The 26,643-nt window shown below is 39.0% G+C and overlaps 1 protein-coding gene across 1 annotated transcript in view; it reads right to left on the minus strand.

Moving 5' to 3' along the window:
* Positions 1-2,258: 2,258 nt before the first annotated feature.
* LOC137502978 (THAP domain-containing protein 1-like) overlaps positions 2,259-26,643 on the minus strand; it is a 29,715-nt gene continuing 5,330 nt past the window's right edge. The window contains exons 3-5 of the mRNA XM_068230266.1: positions 7,327-7,404; positions 3,771-3,884; positions 2,259-2,420 (exon numbers count right to left, since the gene is read on the minus strand). Coding sequence (XP_068086367.1) covers positions 2,259-2,420; positions 3,771-3,884; positions 7,327-7,404 — 354 coding nt within the window. The remainder of the gene's footprint in view (positions 2,421-3,770; positions 3,885-7,326; positions 7,405-26,643) is intronic.

Genomic DNA, 26,643 nt, shown 5'->3' on the forward strand with positions numbered 1-26,643 from the left:
CCATGCGTGACATCTAATAAATTCATTACATTGCTCCGTGTACTCACAATAATTTATTACTGATTACTTTTGAAGTTACGAGAATATCTCATCCATCATCTCTTAAGATGGTATCCCTGAGTCTTCCATCAATTTTTAGCGATTGGCCGGCAAGTGGTCACGTGATTAAAATTTCCACCTGCCCGAACCTAGGCTAGCGAATGTCCTCGCAACCGCTGTACCTTTCCATGACGTCACTGAAATCTCCGTCCGCCAAAAATATCCCAACGCATTACTCATGTTGCGAGCTTCCTTTGTGTCCACTACCCCCTTCTCTTTCTGACCAAGACTTATTTGTGGACTTGTATTTTCCCTGTTCGCCAACTAATGAGATCCCCTGCTGTGAAGTAGCTAAATGTTGTTGTGTCGAGCTAAGCCTCACGGCTCCAGTTTGTCGCGTACTCAACCTATTATTTCAACAAAGCTTGTACGGAATAAGTTTTCTGTATTTCAATAAATGTACCATATATTATTTTATCAATCAAATCATGACTGACTATAGACCTATGTCACTCGGGTTCAATAGGTAGGTCCAGGAACTTCTTATAAGGAAGAGAAACTGTGAACATAGCAATGTAACACGTATAGCATTCCAAACTTAAGGCAATTCTTCCTCAGACTCTCTACCCTAATTTTTTGATATTATTTTAACCCTTCTACTCTGAATGGGTCAAATCCACCCAGATTTAATTTTCAATTCCTTGTAACTGATAAAATATGGACTGTATATCCACAAAACTGTGTGTATTTATTCATCTTCTTTAGTAGTTTTTGACGTGTTTAAAAATATTTTTCGGTTGCTGACTACTCTATCTGTTCAATAAATTACATATATGATGAATGGGTCAAATCAACCCATCCATTAATTTCAATGCTGTATCACCTGCCGGTCACTACTGAAACAATATTCGACTACCTCCACTAGAGAGTGCTGCAGTAAGGAAAATAGTAATATGTTCATTGTTTCTGTGATGAAATACAGCTGGTGATCAACAGTTATGTGAGAAATCTATACGAAATATATTGTATGAAATTAGTGAGAGAGAACATTAAAAGGAAGCTGATGAAGCATTGGCTGGTCCTGATTTTGTGTCTCCCAAAAAAAATTGAAGGTGAAGATCACGTTCCTCTCGAGGGAGAAGAAAATGATGAGCTCCAAGTATCTGATAATGAACTACAAGATTAGATTGACTCTGTTCATCAAGAAGTGTACATGTCCTGAAATGGGACAGAATGGAGAAAACAACCCTACTGACAATCACGTGTAAGGTACATTCAACATATAATATGAACTATGTTATTGCTTCATTTAATTATGTATAACCTATATCTATAGGCCTATAAGCTCATCAATATTTTAGTAGGTTATATTGATAATACCTCAGAGAGACGTAAATTTCAATAATGCGTATTTAGGATTGGGTAACATAATGAGAACTGCACCTGGACACACGAGATATGCTCTTCCGAGGACAGATGATTCTCAGATGTCAGCAATGAAATTATTCGTCACTGATAAAATGCTGGAAACCATTTTATGGGAAACAAATCGTGAAATGGAGAGGGTACGTACAATTTCTTCGATACAGGTTGAAGCAGTCTTAGGTATGTACAATTTACATATCTTAGTAACAGTAGCAGTTTCTGTCTTTACTGCTGACCGTTAATAATCACAACCAACAATGACATGCAGCTATCTGTATTTACAGGCTTGATTTTGCTGGCCGGAGTCTACAAATCAGTGGGCGAATCACTTCAAGAATTATGGAATAAAGCAGATGGTCACCCTATCCTTCGAGTTATAATATCTCTCCAACGGCCAAACGATAACCCAGTTTTGAGTTTCGATAATAAAGAAGTCAGTTCAGCCGCAGACGTAATGACAAGTTAGCAGCAATAAGGGATGTCTTCGACTTCTTCATTTCACAACTACCTCAAGTATTTGTTCCATACGAAAATACTACTATGGATGAACAGAAGGTTGCCTTTAGGGGAAACTGCCCCTTTAAGCAGTATTTACCAACCAAACCAAGAGGAAAAAGGGAATAAAACTATGGCTCCTCTCGGACATGGACAAGGCTTATGTGTGTGCCGCTACACCGGTAAAGGAGTAATAGGACAGAGAGGAGTGAACCAGGGAAGAAATGTGGTACTGAGACTTGTCAAGGATACTGAGGGAACAGGGAGAAATGTCACTACAGACTATTTCTTCACTGACTTTACCCTGGCAAGTGAGCTTCTGAAAAAGAAACTAACACTGGTTGGTACAGTCCACAGGACAAGTCTGATATTTCTTCTGAATTTATGGTATCACGATCTCGGGATCCGCTGTCATCAACTTTTAGATTCTGGTGAGACATTACCATAGTGTCGTTATGTGCCTAAAAAGAATAAGACTGTGATACTTCTGTCCACCAAGCACCACAAAAACAGTATCTTTAATTCACCCCACATAAGCCAAAAATCATATTGGATTAGAACGCCATGAAAGGTGGTGCGGACAGGATTTGCGGACTTGCAAGAGGGGAATGCTTCTGTGCTCTACATACATGTGAATCCTACTTACAATGCAATGAAACTTTATAAAAGACATTTGTTCCTGAAAGAAGTAGAAAAATCAATGACGAAACAACAACACAGAGAATGAATCCAGAGAGATGTTTCACAAGCAGTGAAGGTAAAACTCCTTGAAGTTGCGCATACCAGTTCTCAAGATTTAACCAACAAAAAGCGTGGTTGTTGCACTGTATGTTGACCATGGAAGGACTGCAAAAAAATGAAATGTGCTGTTTGTAAAGCTTTCTTGTATCAGGAGCATGTCAATATGCATAGCACATCTTGCATTGACTCAGATGATGGAGACCAGCCATTCTTGTATGTCTCATTACGTCATTTATTGTTTATAAATTATGTCACCCAGCAAATCGGAGTAACATAATTAATTGCATATATGTTAAGATCAAGATTTCAATTAATTTAAATAATAAATAATCAATGACATGCTTGTTTGTCCATTATTACCACATAAAATTTTGATGGGTCTTTCCGACCCACTCATGAAATATGCGGTTTTGAAAAAAATTGAGTAGGAAGGTTAATTGATCATCACATAACATAGCAGTTGAGGTGGTTCAATTTCATCTAGTGAGTTAATTCCTAGCCTTTATTAGAATATTCTCAGTATCTTGCTGTCATTGTTCCCACCTGTTCGTACCAACAACCATTCTCTCAACCATCATGTCTGTGACTTCCAACTTATGAACAGGATATCCTCAGTCCACTCAGCTTTCTCTCCTGTACAACAAAGTCAGTCTGAAAACGGACTGTTGAAAAAGATAGAAGTTAGCTCCAAGACGAATCATACAGAACACCACTGACAGTGTTTGTTGCTATTTGCTTTACGTCACACTGGCACAGATAGATCTTATGGCAACTATGAAATAGCTAGGAATGTGAAGGAAGCGGCCATGGCCTTAATTAAAGTACAGCCCCAGCATTTACCTGATGTGAAAATGTGAAACCATGGAAAACTATCTTCTGAGCTGACGACAGTAGGGATCGAACCCACTATCTCCCGGATGCAAGCTCACAGCTGCGCGCCCCTAACCGTATGGCCAACTTGCCCTTGAGCATACTATTAACTTTGCTGTTCCTATGTTCAATTTCTCTTAGTATACTACCTCCTGGGAGAATAAACATCAGAAATGGGGGTTAAAAAAATAGGCAGTTACCTGAATGTGAAGTTCTTCTTTGACTCCATCCTTGATTTCCTCTTCTCCACTTGGATTATCAATGATATCTGCTGGTTCAATCTTCATCTCTATAAAATTCTCACTGAATGCCTCCTGAAAATCAACAGGCAGACATCCAATTACATCAAAAATAACAATCACCAGCAGCGTACAATTGCAGATGAATTAATTTATGGATGAATTTTGTTCCTCAATTTCAGATGGGTTTAAATATGTTTATTAGACCCTACCCCTCAAATTAAAATTCTCTGTGTTGCCTCTAATACTCGTATTTTAAATGTGAATTTCTATCTCACATGATCTGCATTCGTCTTTCATTCTTATAGAGATAAAACTTGCTCTTAAATGATATATATATATATATATAGGCCTATAAATGTTCATAGCAAGCTACACTGGAGCAAATAAAAGCAATATGTACAATCTAAAGCAAATTATTTTCCTTTTTTATTATTACTATCCTTATAGCACACCGACTGGTTCTGTTATGAATTTCACAAAACAAAAGAATCGGTAAAGAACAATTATAAAACTCTGATGATGATGATGATGATGATGCTTGTTGTTTAAAGCGGCGTAACATTGTGGTCATTGGCCCCTTTGTAAAACTCTAATTCAGTCTCTGGTTTCATACGTTGCAGTGGTTTGTAGCCTCAAACTGCTGCAAACCGTGATTTCTTGAAATCAGGATCTGTTGATTTATAATTGCGCCAGCCATCAGCATCGGCTACGTGTTGGGTTATGGTACACAAGCCAACCATCGCCAGTTAACTTGTAGACACCGTCAAATGCTATTAGATATATTCATTAGGGTACAAGGATGGAGTAGAGGTGCAAAAATACATATGCAACATTGAACAGTACATTGTGTATGACTAAGAGAGCGCATGGCAACCATGTTTGTTTATAATCGTTCAAGCCTCCATGTGCATGAGTGGACTGGACACGGCTGCGACTACACTGCGAACTAAATAATAGATATTTGACTGACTGTCATATAGTATCTAGGGCCTGCCTGGCCGAGGCGGTAAAGGCGTGCTCGGTTCGCCCAGAAGGACGTGGGTTCGAATCCCCGTCAGGAAGTCGTAAAATTTAAGAAACGAGATTTCCACTTCCAGAGGTGCATATGGCCCTGAGGTTTACTCAGCCTACACCAAAAATGAGTAGCAGGTTAATTCCTGGGGGCAAAGGTGGTCGGGCGTAGAGCTAACCACTCTACCCCATCACGTGCCGCGGTTAACAATGGTGGAAGCCTTTACCTTCCACTCCTCCAAGGGCCTTCATTGCCTGTACGGAGGTGTCTTTATCTTTTTTGTCATGTATCTGGATTTTACAAAGTGCCATGCTGAACCAGAAGATGGCAGTACAGTTCATCATCGTGTATTCTGTCAGCTAAGAGATGGTAGAAGAGAGATAGGCAATAGAATGTCATATTGGGCCTCACCCAACAAGTGACCAGAAAGCGAATATAGTAAAGTCGGGCCTCACCCAACTGACGAGGGATAAACGTTAATACTCACTCAATGAATCAAATATAACACTCTTTATGTCCTAATTCCAAATGTCTTTACTTTGGCAAGGAATGCAGGTTTGGTACAGTTTTATAGCCGAATGCCCTTCCTGATGACAACTCCAAGCAAAGGGACATATTCATTGTTGCAAGTTGATCCTAAACGACCTACACAGCAAAACTCGCCTCATCAATGTACAACCAATGGAGGACCTCACCTTTGCGACATTCATCATGCCTGTTGGCAAGAACCAGGTAATAAATTCTGTATTAAGATGACAGACATACTACCTACCTAAAAGTGCATTAATGTGCATTTCTTTGTTTAAATACTCCATTTATTAGTTAGTTGTAATATCAAAATTACTCTTTGAATATTAAATAAACTGTTCTAAACAGGAAAAGAATTAATTTCAAACAAAAAATCCATGTTGCAAAAATTATAATTTCCACTTTAACAGATCAAAACTTACCTGGTCGTGCATTTAAAACCAGAATTCTTCTTTATTAAGAAGACAGTTAGTTACTTTATAACTGAAGTTGGTGTAAAACTAACAGTTGGCATAGAAATGATTGGTCAATTTGTAGAAATGCAAAAATGAAACAATTTCCCCAATTGGTTGAAAAACAACTGAAAAATTGATATGGCAAGTTTGGAAATCGTGAGATTCAATTTTTAACTTAATTTGTAAAGTTAGATATTGATAATTTCTTTCTTTAACAATATTTTTCTTCAGGGTTGCAAAAATTAATTATCATTCATTATCTGTGAAGCCACTCATGCAACTTATCTCAATTTCTTACTGATATATCTTCAGAGTGTTGAGAGTAATCTAATCTAACAAAATTATTATTTCCTTGATAAATTAATTTTTTGACAAAAATACATTTTAAGCTGAATTTCCTTACCTTTTTTTGTAGAATTGTTTTATTACATTACTACCTTTGGTAAACATATAGAATTTGCTCTCAGCATGAAGTACACAGTTCAGGAATGTGAATCTTGAAAATCTTACCTTGTATAAAATGAAAAACATACAAACAAGTCCACTCACCAACCCATCTAGAAATAGCATTATTTTTATAGTAAAATATCAAACATGTGCAATATTTTCTACACATCTCATGTGTCGAACCATTCCCACCAACCGATATTTATTAAATACTGCATCTTCCTCAGAATTCAACACAGATGAGAATTCACTACCAAATGTTAAACTATAAAACTCCCTTCACTGCAAACCAATGGTCTGACTAGAAACAAACATTCCTAATGTATTGGACACATGCTCTTAGAGAGGCTCTATGTTACACAAACAATGGGTTTTGTCACTGTCCAGGATGTGTACTGAACAATAATAATACTTGCACCTTGGAGTGTTTAGTCAACAGCTTGTTACTGTGTAAGGAAATAATGTTACTAGAAAGAATGGAACTTTCTTTTGCTAATGGTTTAACATTGCACTAATACACTGAAGGTTTTTGGTGATGCAAGGATAGGAAAAAAAATAGAATTAGAAAGCTAACAGCCATGTCCTTAATTAAGGTACAGCCCCAGTACTTGCCTGGTGTAGAAATGGGGATAGGATTCAAACCCACCATCTCCCAAACGCAAGCTCACAGCCATGCAACGCTAACTGCATGGCCATCTGGCTTGGTGAAGAAGGTAGCATGGCTCTACAAGTCTTGGCTTATGGAAATGTTATACATTTACCAAAATATTTCCAGTTCAGACTGATGCATAACTATGAAAGAACTCATGCTGAGAAATGTGTCTTGAAGGAAGATACCTCCTGAGAAAATGCATGTTTGGCACAAAAAACTGCAAACATTGGGAAATGCAGGCTAAGATAAAACTAAAAACAGAGTTGTATGCCACCTCCAACTTGCACATCAAATTCAAAAGTGCAAAACAAAAAAGCTAATAGATATATCAACAAGAAACCATGATAACTTTGCAAAAATTACAAAAATAGTATTTTCCACTTTTTGATGTGAAATGCCACCTCTTAAAGCCCTACTTACTACAGTCTGAGGTTCTTCCACATCTGACGAATCAGGCTCACGTTTGATGAAAGGTGGCTCCCCCATGATTTCAGAGTCCTAGAAGGAGAAGAAGAAGAAAACAGGAACATATAAGCACAGAAATGATTACAAAAAAGCTTCAAACTTTTCAAAAAGGCAGCTAGTTACAACTTGGGCCTATTACTTGAAACAAGCAATAAAGCTGTTGAATGGAAAGAGAAACAATGTTATTGGCAATTTCTCTAACTGAAAATTGAAAATGTAAAATGGGTATACATTTTTCTAATATGGAAAGAAATGTGAGTCCCCTTTGATCCTTTTTCAATTCTTATTTTCCAGCATTTACAGTAAACTTTAAATACATGAGTCTCTTTCAATTTATCTGTAATAAATAATAATGTTATTGGCTTTACGTCCCACTAACTACTTTTTTATGGTTTTCGGAGACGCAGAGGCGCTGGAATTTTGTCCCGCAGGAGTTCTTTTATGTGCCAGTAAAGCTCCTGACATGAGGTTGGCGTATTTGAGCACCTTCAGTTACCACCGGACTGAGCCAGGATCGAACCTGCCAGGGTGAGGCCAGAAGGCCAGGACCTGAACCATATGAGCCACTCAGCTAAGCCAATTTATCTGTATACTGACTGAGAGTGGTAGAATTTGACCCAGTTTGTTTACAGTTGAGAAGTTGATGAGCATATTTTTCTTGAGGGCTATGGTTATTTGGTATGATGATGCATATTGTCACACTGACCATGCAGCACTCCTATATCTGGTGCTATTTGGTTGAAGCCCTCAAAACACATATGTATGAATGTGTTTATTAACTCTTTCTCCACTTTAGTGCCCATCTGTTCACTTTGCATCTGGTCCTTCGTGCCCAGCCACATTAGCTGCACACTTCCATGATCCATGTGATAGTTTCATGTTTTTTCAGCAGTGAAATGTTTATAAGTCCGCCTCTGTGGTGTAGTGGTTAGTGTGATTAGCTGCCACCCCCGGAGGTCCGGGTTGGATTCCCGGCTCTGCCACGAAATTTGAAAAGTGGTACGAGGGCTGGAACGGGGTCCACTCAGCCTCGGGAGGTCAACTGAGTAGAGGTGGGTTCGATTCCCACCTCAGCCATCCTGGAAGGGGTTTTCCGTGGTTTCCCACTTCTCCTCCAGGCGAATGCCGGGATGGTACCTAACTTAAGGCCACGGCCGCTTCCTTCCCTCTTCCTTGCCCATACCTTCCAATCTTCCCATCCCTCCACAAGGCCCCTGTTCAGCATAGCAGGTGAGGCCGCCTGAGCGAGGTACTGGTCATTCTCCCCAGCTGTATCCCCGACCAAGAGTCTGAAGCTCTAGGACACTGCCCTTGAGGCGGTAGAGGTGGGATCCCTCGCTGAGTCCGAGGGAAAAGCCGAACCTACAGGGTAAACAGATGATGATGATGATGATGAAATGTTTATAAGGAACTTATGAACACACAGTAAAATCTTAGGAAATAAAGGAAGAGCAATAATCATCTTGAACTTCAGCAAGTAGAGGTCAGCTGTTTCATCTGTAAACATGGTAGGAATTAGTACTGCGGATATTGAAACTTAGCTGCATGTAGGTGAAGAAAGTGATATAGAACTTCTGAGTAGTGGTGGAAGTGAATTTTTAGTGAGTGAAGAACATATAAACAAAGATAATTTTGGTGATAACATTGATATAAGTGAAAACGGATATCAAGACATCGGACCTAATGGCGATGCCCCTGCAATTCAGGTGACATAAACATATTGTTTCATTACTCTAAATGATTACATGAATGATGTTGGACCTGTCCACATTAGGAATGTGGATCTCGAGAAAAGGATTATTTTTACGTACATTAGGAAGAGACAATACTATTCAATGACACAGCCAATCACACAAATATCAATGCAGCATTCAAACAGGTGCATTCTGACAAAATAGATATCACAACACACTAGCCATGCTCAGGTGTCAGTTCTCAGCAACATCCTTTTCCTTACTAAAACCACCATACATGAGACTCAAACTTCAGTGGAAGCTACATTACGCTCTGTCCTGTGCCGAGAGATACATGAAAAATGTGAATTAGTATGTAATAAATAGTACTCCTTGACTGATTGAATGTTAACATTCATTTCAGCCTAAATGGTGTCAAAACAAAATTCTTGCATGGAGTAACTGTGGCTATATGATACTTATTATTGTTGATAAAGCTGAATCTCCTGGTAAACTTCATGGTAGCTATATTGGAGACAAACTACCTGCAAGTGTAAATTCTATTCCCTTCGCACTATAATGAACATGCAAGTGTTAGGAAACTAGACAATGACATAGAGAGATTTGCTAGACTGATTTTCAGAAATTTCTCACACTTGGTGAGATCCTCACTATCATCATAAGTGGAAGCTAAGTATCACCAGCTTGGCTAAAAGGGAGAGTTTACAGTGTGGTAGAAAGAACTCTTACCGAGCTTCCATAAGGTTAATCGACACAAGAACAAAATCAATATCTATTGGGACTTTTTTTTAGATGGGCTTCAATTTTCAAGATCTTGGAATTTCAGTTTACAAAGCCTAGTCATAAGCTGCAACAGAATGCAGCACTAGGAGAAAAATTTTGATATTGCAGTGTTCTTTAATGATAAATGCATAGGTTCAAGGTTCCATTACATCATTGTAATTTAATTTCAAAATTATTTTTATTTCTAATCCTCAAATACTGTATGTTATAATGCAAGCCAGTTTTCTTCAATTTTACTTTGTTATGTAACTATGAGACTTTTCAGTCTGTTGAAAACTAACAATAACATTAGTAATACCTGAAAGAGGTACCATTCATTAAAACCACAATGACACATTTCATTCTCAACAGAACATCATCAGATTGTATCAAATCACACATTTAATTAATATTATTATTACTACAGTGAAAATTGCTTTGGATATGATTTAGGGGATGTTTAAATAACATTAGTGAATTAATTATATAAAATAATGGAGTGTGAACATTTGCTCTTTACTGATATGTGATTTACTTTCCTAGTGGAAATGGTGGGGAATCTCTTATGTGTATGTGTGATCGTTGAAGTTACTGCTTGCCTTTTTTGCAATGTGTACATGTATTGCCTCCTTTATATTTAAAGATTTTCTTTTTTTTTTTTTTTTCCTTTTAAATATGCAATAAAGATCTGTCCCACCTGAGCTTCTTCAAATACCACTGGAATGAGCTGAGATCAAACACACCCTGAGGGATTCAGAAGGCCAGTGCTGTTCCATCTGAACCAGTCATCCTGGCACTTACAAGACTAACTTATCTAACATCAAAGTAACCCATAATTTATCTCTTAGGAAACTATAGGTCTGTGCTGCCTGTAGCACGGCCTGGGACTGGTCGAAAGGAATGAACCACTTTCACACACGGTAAATTACTCAGTACCTTACATGTATATGATGGAACCAGCTCATAAATTCTTATTCCTTTTGACCCTCTATGATAGAATTAGCCCAGACAGAATATAAATGATAGTTTCATTCTGTAGACCTTGTGGTTTTGTTGTCAGTGGTGAGTGGATCAGCTGTGCCATGTCTGGGCATGGTGAGTTGTTGATGTGCTGCCATCCTGTGGATGGAGGAATGGAATAAAACCATGGCCTGTCAAAAAATTGTGACTGAAGCAGGGAATCTACAGGGTCTTTGACGTAATTTCCCGTTCAGTGAGGCACTACATCTGCTAGGTTCCTGTACTTTATATCCTATTTCTCTTTGTCAACCCTTGCACTTTTCGTACCTCAATGGTATTAGATAGTAAGGCTCAGAGAGTCTTTCATTTTCATGTCTTTGTGCTTTCCTTACTTTTTGGAGACAATTTCTTGTTTTCTTTGTTACGGTCAGCACTTCATGAGTATCTGGCTCATGCCCTTCTAGACACCGACCCTACATAGAGGGAGAGATATATTCACTGCCGAGTCATCATAGCGTGTTGTGTTGTAGATGGAGAAATGTGCTGAGGAACTAACAATATGAACTTAAATTCCTGATCTGGCTGGGAAACAAACCTAGGACCCTCTGAACTTCTGACCATTCAGCTAAGTAGCAAGACTCCTTTTTACCCTACTGGAGATAATGAATTGCCAAACCTCTGACAGAAATTATGATTGTTTGATCACAGGTCTAACCTCAGTGTCTCTAACTACATTTCATGGCCAAACATTATTTAGAGAAAAACAGTGTCGTGCAAAATCTGCAACTTTGGAAAACACTCTGTCCAGGAAATATCTTCAATAAACAATAATAATGCCAGATTTACAATGCATATTAAAATTAAAATATTTGTTTCAATTATAAGAGCAGATAATAAAAAAAATAGTGAACAAGAATTAAAGGCAGTCATTACAATATTACCACAAGTTTTACTTTACACGATGTAAAGTGACTGGATACACTTTGGTCATAGGTACTTACTTATTACATGACTATTAGGGCCGGGAGTGTGTGAGGCTTATTTGACTCACCTGGCTTGCCACTGGGCAACCTACGTTTCTAGATGTGGGATGATTATGGGGCAGGGAGGGGGTGTAACCCAGTGCCAACACACAGCCTGCTTCTGCCAAATAACATCAAGCAGTTGGCTGAAGGCTTAACATCCCTATTCGGCGGAGGAATCCGCATGGACAGAGTTATATGACCTCATTCCATATGAACACTGCAGGGAGGTTTGGAACTTAATCCAGGCTTCTGGCACACAATCTAGTGATTAGAAATTGTATACTACCACCTCTCCTGCCCTGCCAACACACATTCTGATGGTGAACATGTTTTCAACCAACGGGACACAAATCGGCAAGCCACGGTGTCAGACCACACAGACCTGACACTTTAACGATCATGGCTACCAGGATGGCTAATTTGGTCATGAATGCATGAAAATAAAAAAAAATAATAGAAGAGTTTCTTGTTTAAATTCTTCCCTAGCACAGTTTCAGTGCGAAACGAACATTATAATTTCAGATATCACATCCCAGACTTTACGTTTGAAATACGCGGCAAGCTCCTCAGAAACATCTTCCTGTAAATGTCAGGTGCCAACAATCCGTAACTATCTGAATTCACATGCACCAAACTTGACTGCCATTTGTCATTGCCCTGAGATCATCTTATAATGAAACACGAATGCAACAAAATGCAAAGTGTCATGCTTTATAACATAACAGAGCCTAAACAAAACTAATATCTCCGTCTTGCTTAACTTATAAAAATAACCTATATCCCTCACAAGAAGAGAATTTCAACATTATGTGCAAACATTTTTAACTGCGACTTCCTTCACTCCAAATAGTGATTACATTGCAAGCACTTCGAGAAGAAAACTCACAAAATTGCAATCAGACATCAGTGATGGTTCCTCAATGCCCCTCGATTTCTTTAGGTCTATTCGTCACAACACTCGCGAAAGGAAATTACAGCTACGGCGCCATGACATTAAGATGGACAAACTGAAGAGACCAGTTTATGATACCGTCATAACCGAAAGGCCTAGTAATAAATTATATGATACTGTCATAACCGAAAGGCCTACTAATAAATTATATGATACCGTCATAACCGAAGTGAACTATAATCAGCAAATACCGTAATGTCACTCTTCCATTCTATGGTATGTCTTTGGGCTGGAGAGCTTGATGTTTCACTTCCTCGAGATCACCCCATTCTGTCCGAATAACGCCAAAACATGTAAATGAAGTAGAGATAGCTTTTCATGGAATTAATTCCAGTCTTATGGATTTCTTTTTACAAAATGACAAAGTTTTTGCTAAACTTCAATCAATTTCTCTAATTTCATGCAGCATAAATCCCGAGAGATTATCTTGATTACAGAATATTAAATTCAAGTAAGTTCTGCATCCAGTAACTCGAATGAAGAACTAATTCAGAGATTTTCTGCTCATTCTTAGCTGCTCATTAATCTTATAACACTTAATATTTAGATGACTAAATGTTCACAAAACTTTCCCACGAAAATTAAGTTTACCCCCCTCCCCCGCCCCTCCACAACCACATTTTTTAATCAACAGTAGTGCGAATTCCAAGAAACATATCAACTGAAGCCTCCTAAGAAGTGACAGTGGTTGATAATTTCTTCTCCAGATAGAATAGTGTTGGTCTGATCGTGTCATTCTCTTTCAGTAGTGTATACTTCGAAATTCAACTATGGACAGATATGTTAAGAATGAAGCACCGGGCTGAGTGGCTCAGACGGTTGAGGCGCTGGCCTTCTGACCCCAACTTGGCAAGTTAGATCCTGGCTCAGTCCGGTGGTATCTAATGGTGCTCAAATACATCAGCCTCATGTCAGTAGATTCATTGGCACGTGAAAACTTCTGCAGGACAAAATTCGGGCACCTCGGCATCTCCAAAAACCGTAAAAGTAGATAGTTAGTCGGATGTAGAGCAAATAACATTATAAAGAATGCAGCAATTCTTTTTCAGAGTCAGTTCAGTTAAAGAACCTTCGACTTTAACAGTCCGTTGGACCCGATTAGAACACTTCGAAGACTATAAAAATACATGTAAAAATGACCATTAGAGAGCCACATGAACGAGATGTATCATGCAAGTTGGTCCACTTGAGCAATGCATTAGCTCTACATAGGAATGTGGCCTGTGCTTTTCTTTGATCTCCGCATGGTTTGATATAATACCGGTACATCGACTGAGCCTTGTTCCTTTTGCTAGTTGCATCTTGCTTACGACAGACAAATTTAGACTTCAACAAGCAAAATCGGAAAAATTTTCCAGGATTGGTGTTGGATATGTACAGTTGGGAAGCTAAGTAGGCCTAAAAATATAAAGCGAGTTTATTTTTACATGTTTTCGCATCCCAACAATAGGCTATGTTAATTCATCGCAGCAGGGTTCTATTCATTTCAACTGAAAGTTTGCACATTACAACAAGCTGTGGATCAGTGGCAGAGCATCAAGCTTCACATTGTCAAGATTGCAGGTTCAAAACCGACAGAAGTAGTCAGATTTTGGAAGGTTGGAAGAAAGTCCATGTGGCACTCCATTAAGTAATGTTTCATGCCTATATCGCCCTCTGGTGGAGTGTAATGGAACTTAGAAACTGACATGCAAAAAGCATAGATGGCATATAATCAAAAGATGTTCACCATGGTATCAGAGACAACAGAATGATGATGATTATTATTATTATTATTATTATTATTATTATTATTATTATTATTATTATTATTATTATTATTATGCGTGAATGGTAACTTTCGGAACACACAAAGCTTTATTTATGATTTCATTTGCGGAGGATCCAGAATACTTTCATCTGTTGAATAAAGATCCTCTTCCTTTCTTCCGTCCACTTGGTACCTGCTCTTTTTGGTACTTCATTCTTTGGAGTAACTTCCCACTTGTCAATTTTCTTTCTATATATATTTCAAGTCAAACTTTCTTCAGGTTAAATTTGTGCGTTCTTCATGTCCGCTTTTGTTTGTTGTATCAAAGGGTAATTCTTCAGTTTATCAACTCTTTCAGGAACTTGGTGGGTTAGTCTGGTTTCTGGAAACCTCTTAACATGCCCATAAAATTTTAGCGTTCTTTTTCTAAGGTCAGCCACAATATTATATAATTTTTCTGTGGATTTTCGGGATTGGAGTCCGTGTGTCTTGGTCCTAAAATTTTCCTCATGATTTTTCGCTCTTCTTTTAGGATATTTTTCAGGTCGCCCTTTTTATGAAGCATTAATTTCCCCTGCATATAAAGCCCCAGGTTTGATTACAGTATTGCAATGTTTAATTTTAACGTGGAGAGACATACATTTTTTGTTGTAGATTTCTCTTGTTCTCCCATATGTTCTTCTGAGTTTTTGGTCACGGTTGTTTTGGGCTATTTTTTCTTGTCCGGTTGGTTTGAGGATTTCACCCAGGTATTTGAAGTAAGGGACTCAGTTGATTTGTCTATATTTTGTATTGAGACTATGGATGTCTAGTTTTGAACAGAAAAATTCAGTTTTCCGGAAGGGTATATGAAGTCCAAACCTTCTGGCACATTCTTGGAGAATTTTAACTTGCTTTATCGCTGCAACTTCATCAATGGACAAGAGGGCCAGATCATCCGCGAAGGCTAAGCATGGAATTTCAAGATTTTTTTGTGTCCCAATGTTTACTGGGTTCCAGCTATTTTGCACTTTCAGTTCTTTTTCCCATACCCTCATCACCTTATCTAGGACGAGGTTGAAGAGGAGGGGTGACAATCCATCCCCTTGCAGGACACCAGTTTTTATCAGGAATTCGTCTGAGATTTCTCCCATGAATTTCACTCTTTACTTCGTGCCACTGAGGGTCTGTTTGCTCAAGTTTAGCGTTTTAGAGTCTAGTCCCTGTTCTTTCGGGATGATAAACAGAGATTGACGATCAATTTAATTATAAGCCTTTTGAAATCTACGAAGGTACAGATGATTGGAAAGTTTATGAGGGCCCTGAATTCTAAAGCGGTTTAGAGGTTGAGGATCTGTTCAGTGCACGATCTGTGAGGGCGGAACCCAGCTTGATATTCACCAATCTTAAGTTTGAGTTGTTCTTGTATTCTTTTCAACAGGCATGCAGAGAAAATTATGTAGCCGACTTCAAGGAAGGAGATTCTCTTTTAGTTGTTGACATCAGTTTTGTCTCCTTTTTTGTGAAGTGGGTGAATCAAGGCACATTTCCAGTCTTTGGGAAGTTTTTCGTTTTTCCAGATTTTCTGTATGATTTCTGTCAGTTCTTTGAGTGAACTTGGACCAAGATTCTTAAGGAATTCTGCAACAATCCTGTCTCTTCCTGAGGTTCTCTTGTTCTTTAGTCATTTAATGTGGCTCTGAGTTTCTTCCTGGTTTGGTGGAGGTGATTCTGTGTGAGTGAAACGGGATGCTTCTTCATGAAATCTTTCAGTGGGTTCAGTGTAGTTAAGAAGTTTTGAGAAGTATCGTGCAATTATTATTATTATTATTATTATTATTATTATTATTATTATTATTATTATTATTGAAAATGAAAACCTACAACCAGTTTCCAGTCTTTGACCGGGTCTGGGATGTAATGAATGAACCATATATAGGCTATTATTAAAATGGGGTTGCCACTCCCAAGTGATTTATGAATGACTGATAAATGTTATGAAATGATAATGGAGTGTGTTGCTGGAATGGAAGATGACAGGGAATACCAGAGTAACCAAGGAGAAACCTGTTCTGCCTCCGCTTTGTCCAGCACAAATCACACATGGAGTGAGTGGGATTTGAACCGTGGTATCTAGTGGTGAGAGGCCGACGCGCTGCCATCTGAGCCACGGAGGCTCTCATTATTATTATTATTATTATTATTATTATTATTATTATTATTATTATTATTATTATTATTATTATTATTATTATTATCTGTACTTCCTACAATGATAGGCTGCCTAAATATGACACAGTATACCATAAAATTTGAATATTGAAGAGTTTTCTCGAGTTAATCCTTCTCGTGTGCAGTGCTATAGAGGTGATTTCTAACAATTTGGGTGGAGTGATTAATGGCCAAGATGGCTAAATCATAGTACAGATTCTTGGGAATGCCCACACTTTTGAAGAACTCAACTAAGAATTTTGATATGGTTCCTCTTGCTCCGATGAAATGTCCTACAACCCTTATACAGGAGATGATGTATGATTCTTTGAAGTAGCTGATGGCTGGTTCATACATCACTCGCTGCTCCGCGTTTACCTTTGCTGGCTGACTTGAGTCAACCTCACATCTAATGGTGGGGTCCAGAATATATTCAAAGAATTTTTCTCGGTCAATTACATCTACATCAAGACTGGTTTAGGTGATTATACTATTCATTTATCTATTATACACTTTAGACACAAGGCCATACCAAGAAGACGATTTTGCCTCTCCTGTCACTCCCCCCCAAAAATAAAAACATAAAATGGTTATTCTTTTACTTTTTTTTAAATTTGCAGAACGTCGCATGCATACAGATAGGTCTTATAGCGACAATCGGATAGGAAAGGCCTAGGAGTAGAAAGGATGTGGCCGTGGCTTTAATTAAGGTACAGCCCCAGCATTCGTCTAGTGCGAAAACGGGAAACCACAGAAAACAGTCTTTAAGGATGCCGACAGTGGGGTTTGACTAATTTAAACAGCACATGCCGGTTTTTGAAAATTCAACTGCAACTATTACAAAATCAAGCATTAGTCAAATTTAAAAACAAATGGATGTAACTTACGAGAACCTGCCATTTTAAATTGGTTCTCTATAAATATTCTAGTTAACAAATGTATTTCTAACGAAGATTTTAAACATTTTCTTTGTAAGATATATGCATTGTTTATTTTTATTATTTTTCATTGGGTTTCAACATGATTCAATTATTCACACTCAAGATATAGTTATTAATTTCTGTAGTGTTTTGCTTTGGCCTTTTATTAGAGCAGAATGCAGCGGGAAGGCAGTTTCGCATCTTTGACAGTGCAAAGATGATGATGATGATGATGATGATGATGATGATAATGCTCTTACATCTCACTAACTACTTTCACACTTTCGGGGGACGCTGAGGTTCCGAAATTTTGTCCCGTAGCATTTCTTTAATGTGCACATCAATCTCCTGGCATGAGACTGACGTATTTGAGCATCTTCTCAAATAACACCAGACTGAGCCAGGATCGAACCTGCGATAGAAGGCCAGCGCCTCAACCGCCTGCCGAGGGGAAACCGCCAAGTGTTAATAACCTGATTTCCCAGAAACTTGGCTCAGTGAAAGAGCGATCGAAATAAGTGATCACATGTTTCAGCTTATCCATAGATATTTAAAGATAAAAATTTCATTGTTCCGTATTGAAAAGTATCACAGTTAAATTGAAATAATAAATATGGTAGTTCAACCTATTCAATACAAGTAAATAAGAGATGTAGAGATTATATTCTTATTTAATTAAAAGTGGAAATGGTACGGGTTTCGACCCCAGTCTGGGTCATCATCAGCCGATTATAACTCGAAAAACAATGCATAAGTAAGAAAGAAGTTAACGGTCAAGTTCACACAATATCAGTTGAAGAGGCGATATGACGGGGGTAGGCACTGTAAAATTCAGATGAAGTGGAATGTAAGTCACATAAAAGAAGTAATGCGTACTCTTCCGAGCATCAGCACGGCACACGCAATGTTTGTGTGAACTTGATTGTTAACTTCTTTCTTACTTATGCATTGTTTTTAGAGTTATAATCGGCTGATAATGACCCAGACTGGGGTCAAAACCGGTACCATTTCCACTTTTAATTAAATAAGAATGTAATCTCTACATCTCTTATTTACTTGTATTGAATAGGTTGAACTACCATATTTATTATTTCAATTTAACTGTTATCCATAGATACTCAACCGTTTCTGAGTAAATGACGGGCGAAGTTTCCGATGTGTTTTATGAGCCTATTTGCCAGTAGTGGCACCAAGAGCCTCGACTGGGCAAGTTGGCCAGGCGGTTAGGCGCGCGCAGCTATGAGCTTGCATCCGAGAGATAGTGGGTTCGAATCCCACTGTCGACAGCCATGAAGATGGTTTCCCGTGGTTTCACATTTTCTCACCAGGCAAATGCTGGGGCTGTACCTTAATTAATACCATGGCCGCTTCCTTCCCACTCCTAGCCTTTCCTATCCTATCGTCGCCATAAGATCTATCTGTGTCAGTGGGATGTAAAGCCACTAGCAAAAAAAAAAAAGAGAAGAATCTCAGATCCCCAACAATAACTGAAAAAGGGCCCCTCGTTTTCCCGATAAGGAAAGTTACGAGTTTGTACATTATTAAAATTAACGACGACTACAATGATAATAATTACATAATTTAGTTTTCCAATCCAAAGGAATAAGAATAATACACTTATATGATTTGAACACACACACACGCACACAAAAGAAATGCATATTAAAATTATAGCTACCAAAATACAATGACCTTCACAATATTAAGAATACAACTCAACTGTCCATCGCAGGCCTACTTGGCTAAACTGACTGCCGAGAGTTATAAACAGGCTCAAAACATCAGTATTAAGAGTATAGTTAAGGAGGATGTCTTTGTTATTGCATCTTCGCTGACTACTGGGTTTTCAGAACTCGCTTCTACAAGTCTTGTTGATTGTTGTGAGTGGCAGTAAAGGATAGTTATTATTAGAACATGAGGGGAAACCCACAATCTTCCAGAAATAGCTACCGGGGCCGATACCTTTGATGCTAGGCCCCTTTAAACAACAAGAATCATCATCATCCAAAATAACTACCATAACAATCAATCAATCAATTACTACTGATCTGCATTTAGGACTAAAATGATAGAGTAATATGTTATTTTGAAGTTTTCTAAAATGACTGGATTTCTTTGGTTTTGGTGTATCACTGGTTGCAACAACTATTTCAAGAAATCTGGACTTTCCTCTATTAAAGAACCAATGTCATGCACTCTGGTGCAAAGTGGAATAACTAGAAATTTAAAGAAATTTTGTCTTTATAGGTTTCCTGAACAGTATTTATTCCTTATTTTTGATACTTCAAGGTTTGCAACACTTCTTACTCATTCCGTAAGCTTGGGAGTCTGCCCATTCAGAAATTTTGTGTATTTAATTTTCAGCCAATCATACACTTCTTGTACCTTTTTTATGTCCAATAAAATGAGAGGGTGTGTCTGGATTTAGTCCAGAGCCTTCTCAAACCTTCCTCTCAGGTATAAAAGCTGACGCCTTTTCGAGCTAACTTGTCTTATTGATCATCGCATTACTGAGTGTGTGTATTAGGAGAGGATGCGGGGGTCCTCATTCTTTGGCAGGCAGAACACCAGCCCAGGTAATGTCCACCAGATTTCTATCTCTGTAGTTATTTCTGCAAGCTGAACTTGAGGGGAAGGTTCAAATCTTTACCTATGTAACAGTCAATTTTCTAAAATGTAAACTTCCTTCCTTCTCATGTAAAATTTCATGTAAGTCCTAAGGACTTAAACTGTAAATCAGGGATAGAGAGTGCATTAGCCTCTCGAATTCTCCTTCAATTTATCTTGTGGTGATGATGACTTTGTAACTGCTTTTCTCTTGTAAATTGTAAATTAACTTGTCAATCTAGTCACCTCAGTAGTTTGGGGTTAGCCTCTGCATCATCAGGCCACAAGCCAACTGGTGGCCATTACCCAGGCTGGTGTTCTGTGTGCCGAAGAATTAGGACCCCAGCCTCCTCTCTTACTACACACACTCAGTAATGCGATGATCAATAAGACAAGTTAGCTCGATTTCGAGGAGAGCAAGTGTTCGCCTCCATACATCTTGATTTTTGGGCCAATAATTGAACCTGTTATTATCTACGAAGGCCCGGTTGTATGGGTACTCGATACCCCTATATTGTTTCTCAAATCCAACTGCTACAGTCTTGTCAAATGCAGGTTGTGTCTAGTGAGGCCAGAAACTGTATTATGCAAAGCTAAAAGTTAAAAGTTGCCTTGAGTAGGCTGTAAGTGTTTGGGAGCGCAGTCTCCTTGGTAGAATTTGTACAGCATGTAAGTTGTTTCTAGTAATGTAATATTGAGTGGTGCCTTTGAAAGGCCATAACTTGTAACTGTTGGAGCAAAGTACTCTTGAAAATTGTGTTTCGGGAGATATCCCTCCTTGTCTATCTAACTAAACACAAAATTAGTGATGTTGGGAACTTTTTTAATTAGGAGCTTGAAGCTCAAAATTGTAAATTACCAATTCTTGGTTTTTCTGTTTTGTACCAAAATAGCTTCGTACCTGAAGTCTTGTTCTTTCACCATGTGAAGAGTATTGTTAAAATTTAAGATCTGAAAAGAAATATAACCATTATTTTGAATTTTTAAATTCATCTTTCACTATCGTATACAGACCAATTCCAGCCCGCACCTTCTTTCACCTCTGCGTTCCACGAAAACTCGGTAACAAGTGGTAGCGGAGTGTGGTAGAATGGGTCTAGATAAAGCCCCTTTTGACATCTAAACATAGAAATTGCTCTGAACTCCAAGAATGTTCTCGGTTGCTGGAAATTTTCCAAATTATTAAATTTTTCTGCCAACATGTCTGGTCCTCGCAAAGTCCTCACTCCTGGGTACATGCGCAAGGAGGAATTGATTCACGAGCTTTTAATTAGAAAGGTCAATCTGGAGGCATGGTTGTGGCAGATAATGCCGAACTTAAAGAGTCGTTAGAACTTCCTATTTGCATCCCAGTATTTGGGGAGAAAGAAATTGATGAAGCTCTATCCACTATCACTGACAATACCACCGAACTAGTGTCCATAGTTAGTTTTTGGAAGTGAGTGATCCATCTGCCAACCAACCTAAAAGAGCACAGGCTAGGCTGTCTCATTTCTACAATAGGGCTAGGGATCTAATGTCTCTAAAATTAAAGGATGATCATGCTAAGGAGGCTAGCAATTTGGTTGAACATCTGTCCGATATGTCTAATAGAGTTAGTCAATTGATGACCGTGGCCGCTACTCCTAAGGCCAACCAAGTTCCTACGGTAAACCTATCTACGGAAGAGGATCCTAGTAAATCTATTGAGAGTAGGAAATCCGTCGCCACTCAACAAACATCTGCAACATCGGAAACCGAGTCTGGTCATCCAAGACAACTTCCACCTTTCTTTTTGACTAATGCAGTGTTTGAGCCTTCTCGACCTCCTATGCCGTCACCTATTATGTCACCCGGTTTCAGTAGGTTGCCTCACCCATTGGCTATATTGCTTAAGGGCATTTCCAAGTTTTCAGTAAATTTGACTAATGAGGTCATTTCTTCCTTAAGATTTGTAGTGGAGTTTCAAGAACATGCTTTAGTGTTGTTTTCTCTCATTCCCATATACTTCAAATTATTTATCTTTATACTGTAGGTGTCCTTTTGGACAAAATAGTTAAAGTAATAGCTGATCGATCATCTACAGAAGAATTCCACGCCCATCTACTGGCTAACTTCATTCTGGATAGAGCCAAGTCATCGTTAATCCAAAAGTACTACTTTAGAGTACAGCGGTTGGACGAAAACCTTGCTGAATTTATTCAGGATATTAAGTTTTACACCAGGGTATTCGCTCTTCATTTCCGCGAAGACCAAATTGTGTAGACGATAGTTGAAGGCATTTCTCAACCCTATAGGTCGTATCTATGTTTTGCATCTCGACCCCAAACCTTCTCTGAATTAGAGGCCATGGCTGTGTCGGCTGAAGGAGTAAGGTATGCCGACACATTACGAGTCACCAAGGAGACCCCTCCGTCTTCTAACACTTCTCGGCCAACACGTCGCCGAACAATTCTCACTCGCAAAGGTTATGTATGCGGATCAACTGAACATCTTTGAACCAAATGCCCCTTGATAAAATCTAGTGGGACTAGGAACAGAGCATGTCCATCTCAAGGTTGCTTTAAATGTGGCTCATTTATTCATCTTGCCCAAGAATTACACTAACCTTAACAACACACTATCGTGCCCAACTTTGGGTGCTATGTCTGCTAAACCTGATAATAGAAAATCGGCTGAGTCAGTATGTTCATCTTCCCGAGGCTCAGTCCCCATTGAATCAAGTAAAAGTTCTGTTACGGGTGAAATTTCTTCTAATATATCATTTGAAGGCCCCAGAGGATGCGTCAAAATTGTGGCAAAGACAACTGGATTCGTGGCATTTCTCAAATTAAAGAAAAATAACGAACCCATCATGGATCTATTAGACTATGCAAGTGTGAGCACCATTATTTCTGAAGAATAGTATTCTAAATTAAAAACCTGTTGTAAATTGTCCATCTTCTGTTAAATGTGTCTCGGCTAACTCATCTCCATAAGAAATTTTAGGTTTCATTTTTGCTAAAGTTTGTATTTCAAAATTTACCTGGAAAGTGAAGTTGTTTGTCACTAAACAATTGCCTTGCCCTATAATATTGGGGGCCGATTTCATGTCTAACACTGGTCATGTGCTCGACATTCAGAGCAAGTCATTAACCTTCAAGTTTGCTAGTAACTATAATATTCCCCTTTTGAAATGTAATTCTGTATCATGTTCATCTATTTCGCCTATCCAGAGTAAAATGTTGCTAGATCTTAGGCATCTACTGGAGGATCAGGCTGAAAGTATTAGAAGGTTGTGTCAGTCCTTTCCTGATGTATTTTCAGATACACTTGGCCTTACTGACCTTATTGAATATAAGATTGAGTTGACCGATTCTATTCCAGTTAGGTTTCTGCCTTATAGGCTGTCCCTATCTAAAATGAAGGTCTTAAGAAAATCATCGACTAGATGTTAAGGGATGGTATTATTAGACCTTCAAAGTCTGTGTATTCATCGCCCATTTTTCTTGTGCCGAAACCGCAAGGTGGCTTCAGGCCTGTGATTGATTACAGGGCTTTGAACCGTAAGGTGGTGTTACAATCCATGCCCCTTCCTGATCTTCAGTCTTGTTTTTCATGGTTATGAAAGGCCAATTTCCTTACCATCCTTGATCTTAATCAGGTATATAACCAGTTACCTCTAACAGAAGAATCGAAACATCTAACGGCTTTCACCATGGATTGGAACTTGTATGAATATAACCGCATGCCTTCAGGCTCTCCACGGGTGCAGCTGTTCTTACCACTCTGCTAGATGGGGTCTTCTCAGACAACAAATTTGAATATCTGTATCATTACCTCGATGATATCGTCGTGTCTTCTGAGACCTTTGAAGAACACTTAGATCATCTAAAGGAAGTAGTCAATCACTTTCCAAAAGCTGGGTTGACTGTTAAATTATCTAAGGTAGCTCTTGCTAAGCCTTCTATGTCGTTCTTAGGGCATATCGTGTCACCCAATGCTGTTTCCATTGACCATTCTATAACACACCCTATTCGTGACTTCAAGCCTACTAAGGACATCAAAGGTATTGCCAGGTTCATAGGCATGGTGAATTTCTTCAGGAAATTTATTCCTAACTTCGCTAACAGGGCGGCGCCCCTCAACGTATTGCGTAGGAAAGGAGTCAAATTTGAATGGGGGCTGTCGCAGCAAGCCGCTTATGAAGACCTGAAATTAGCTCTTTGTAATGCCCCTGTATTAGCCATGCCAGATTTTTCTAAGAAATTTATAGTCCAAACAGATGCCTTTTCATCGGCTGTTGCCGCGGTCCTTCTTCAGGAAACCAAAATCGGAAGGTGGCCCATCGCCTATGCTTCTAGGACCTTATCGGCTCAAGAAGCCAAATATTCAATCTATGAATATGAGGGCTTGGCAGTATTGTTTGCCCTAGAGAATTCTGCCTTCATTTGAAACATGTCAAATTTGAACAAGAGACTGACAACCAAGCCTTAAGCTGGGTATTAGCTAGGCTTCATCATACTGGACGTATTGCCCGTTGGGCTACCAGGACTTCTGCATTCCAGTTTGATGTAAGACACATTAGAGGATCAAAAAATGTAGTTGCTGATGGACTAACACGAAGATAATTCTTCTCTTCCCACACCCATACCTTCGTGTAACAATGCTATTCTGACTGATGCCCCTATGTTATTTTGTGATATTGAGATATATCAATGTGAAGATCCAGAGCTGGCTCCCTTTATGAAAACCCTCTCTTCTGGGGAACATGTTGTCCCTTATGTATTGAGGAACGAGGTTTTGTGTTGCCCTTCAAGGTACGATCAGAAGATCCAATTAGTGGTTCCAGCTGTGCTTGTGCCCATGATCTTCAAATACTATCATGAGACCCCATCAGGGGGGCATTTAAACATTTTCAAAACTTGAGAAAAGATCAGGGAAATGTTTATTTGGAAGGGTATTGTGGTGAAATTAAGAGAAATGGTAAAAATTGTAAATCTTGCTTGCTTAGAAAGCTCACCTTGTCTACTAAGCTAGGACTATTGTATTCGCATCAAGCGTCTCGCCCCATGGAACGTCTATATATAGACTACATCGGACCTTTCCCCCAATCAAAGGGTAAAGGAAATAAATTCATTCTGGTGTGTGTAGATGGCTTCACTAGATATTCATGGCTGTTTCCAACTAAGCTGGCAACAGCTCAGTCTATGATTTCCTGTCTTAATATCATTGCTTCTTTTGACCCCTGTCAATATATTGTTTCTGATAATGCTAAGGCTTTCACATCTAACTTATGTTTTGACCTGTCCATTTCACATGTAACAACTTCTGCTTATTACCCTCAATCACCTTTGGCTGAGCGAGTCTATCGTAATCTTCGATCTGCGTTGGTCCCTTTTTATCATGAAGATCATTCCAGGTGGAATACTTCGTTGCATTGGTTATCTTTTCCCTTAAATTCAGCACTTCATGAGTCTCGCAAGTTCACTCCGGCAACTGTCATGTTCAAGTTTGTTCCCACCACGCCGCTCTCTAATCTTTGGTCACTTAGTGACATATTGCCAGAGACAATAGATCCCGATAATATTAGAGATGTATGGAAAAAGGCTATAAGTAACCTTAAAGCTTCTCATGAAAAGGATAGGGAAAGATATGATTATGGAAGGAGGCCCACCAATTTAAAAGTTGGAGATCAGGTTATGGTAAAAAAATTTGTACCTGCGGGCGAGCTTGCCCACAAATTTCATGGGCCATGTATTATTTTAAATTTCCTAACCCCTGTCACTTTATTGGTCAGCAACCCAGCCACTGAGAAGATACTTAGCGTTCACCTTTCTCAGGTGAAACCAGTATAAATTCCACCTAGGTCACTAAATCTTGGCAGTAAGAGAAGGTTATTTTTCTTTCATACCTGTTTGGAATTTTAAAATTTATTAGGTAACTTAATATTGTAATATGGAGGCCTTCTGACCCGACCATAAGGGAATTGTCTTGTACAACCTTCCTCTCTATTAAAAATGTGCCTGTTTGCCATGGCCTGGTGGCCATTACCTAACCTCCGTCTCAAAATCCCGGCCTACAGATACACAGTCATCCTCAACGCCACCTGCCTCGTTACAATCTACAATTTAAAAAAATTGTGCTCTCAACACCATCAAACAACCACTGTCGCCAAGTTAATTATTGTTTCAGTGCCCTATCAGCTGTCGGCGGGCGTGTTTCAACATCTGGCAAGCGATGCCGGCATGGGGTAAGGACCCTCTTCACTCCAGTTCAGTCTCCTTCTGAAAGGCGCACCGGAGATCCTCTTTTCCGGCAAGGGCTGAGGTGCGGTAACTCAACCGCCAGCCCATCTTGGAACAGTACTTCTACATCTGGGAGGCGGCGACCATCACCATGACTACTCCTCTCGTAGTTACGGGAGAGGTGTATCTGAGGGTACTAGGGGGTC

Source organism: Anabrus simplex, chromosome 14 (genome assembly GCF_040414725.1).
Source record: "Anabrus simplex isolate iqAnaSimp1 chromosome 14, ASM4041472v1, whole genome shotgun sequence".
Classification (NCBI taxonomy): Eukaryota; Metazoa; Arthropoda; class Insecta; order Orthoptera; family Tettigoniidae; genus Anabrus; species Anabrus simplex.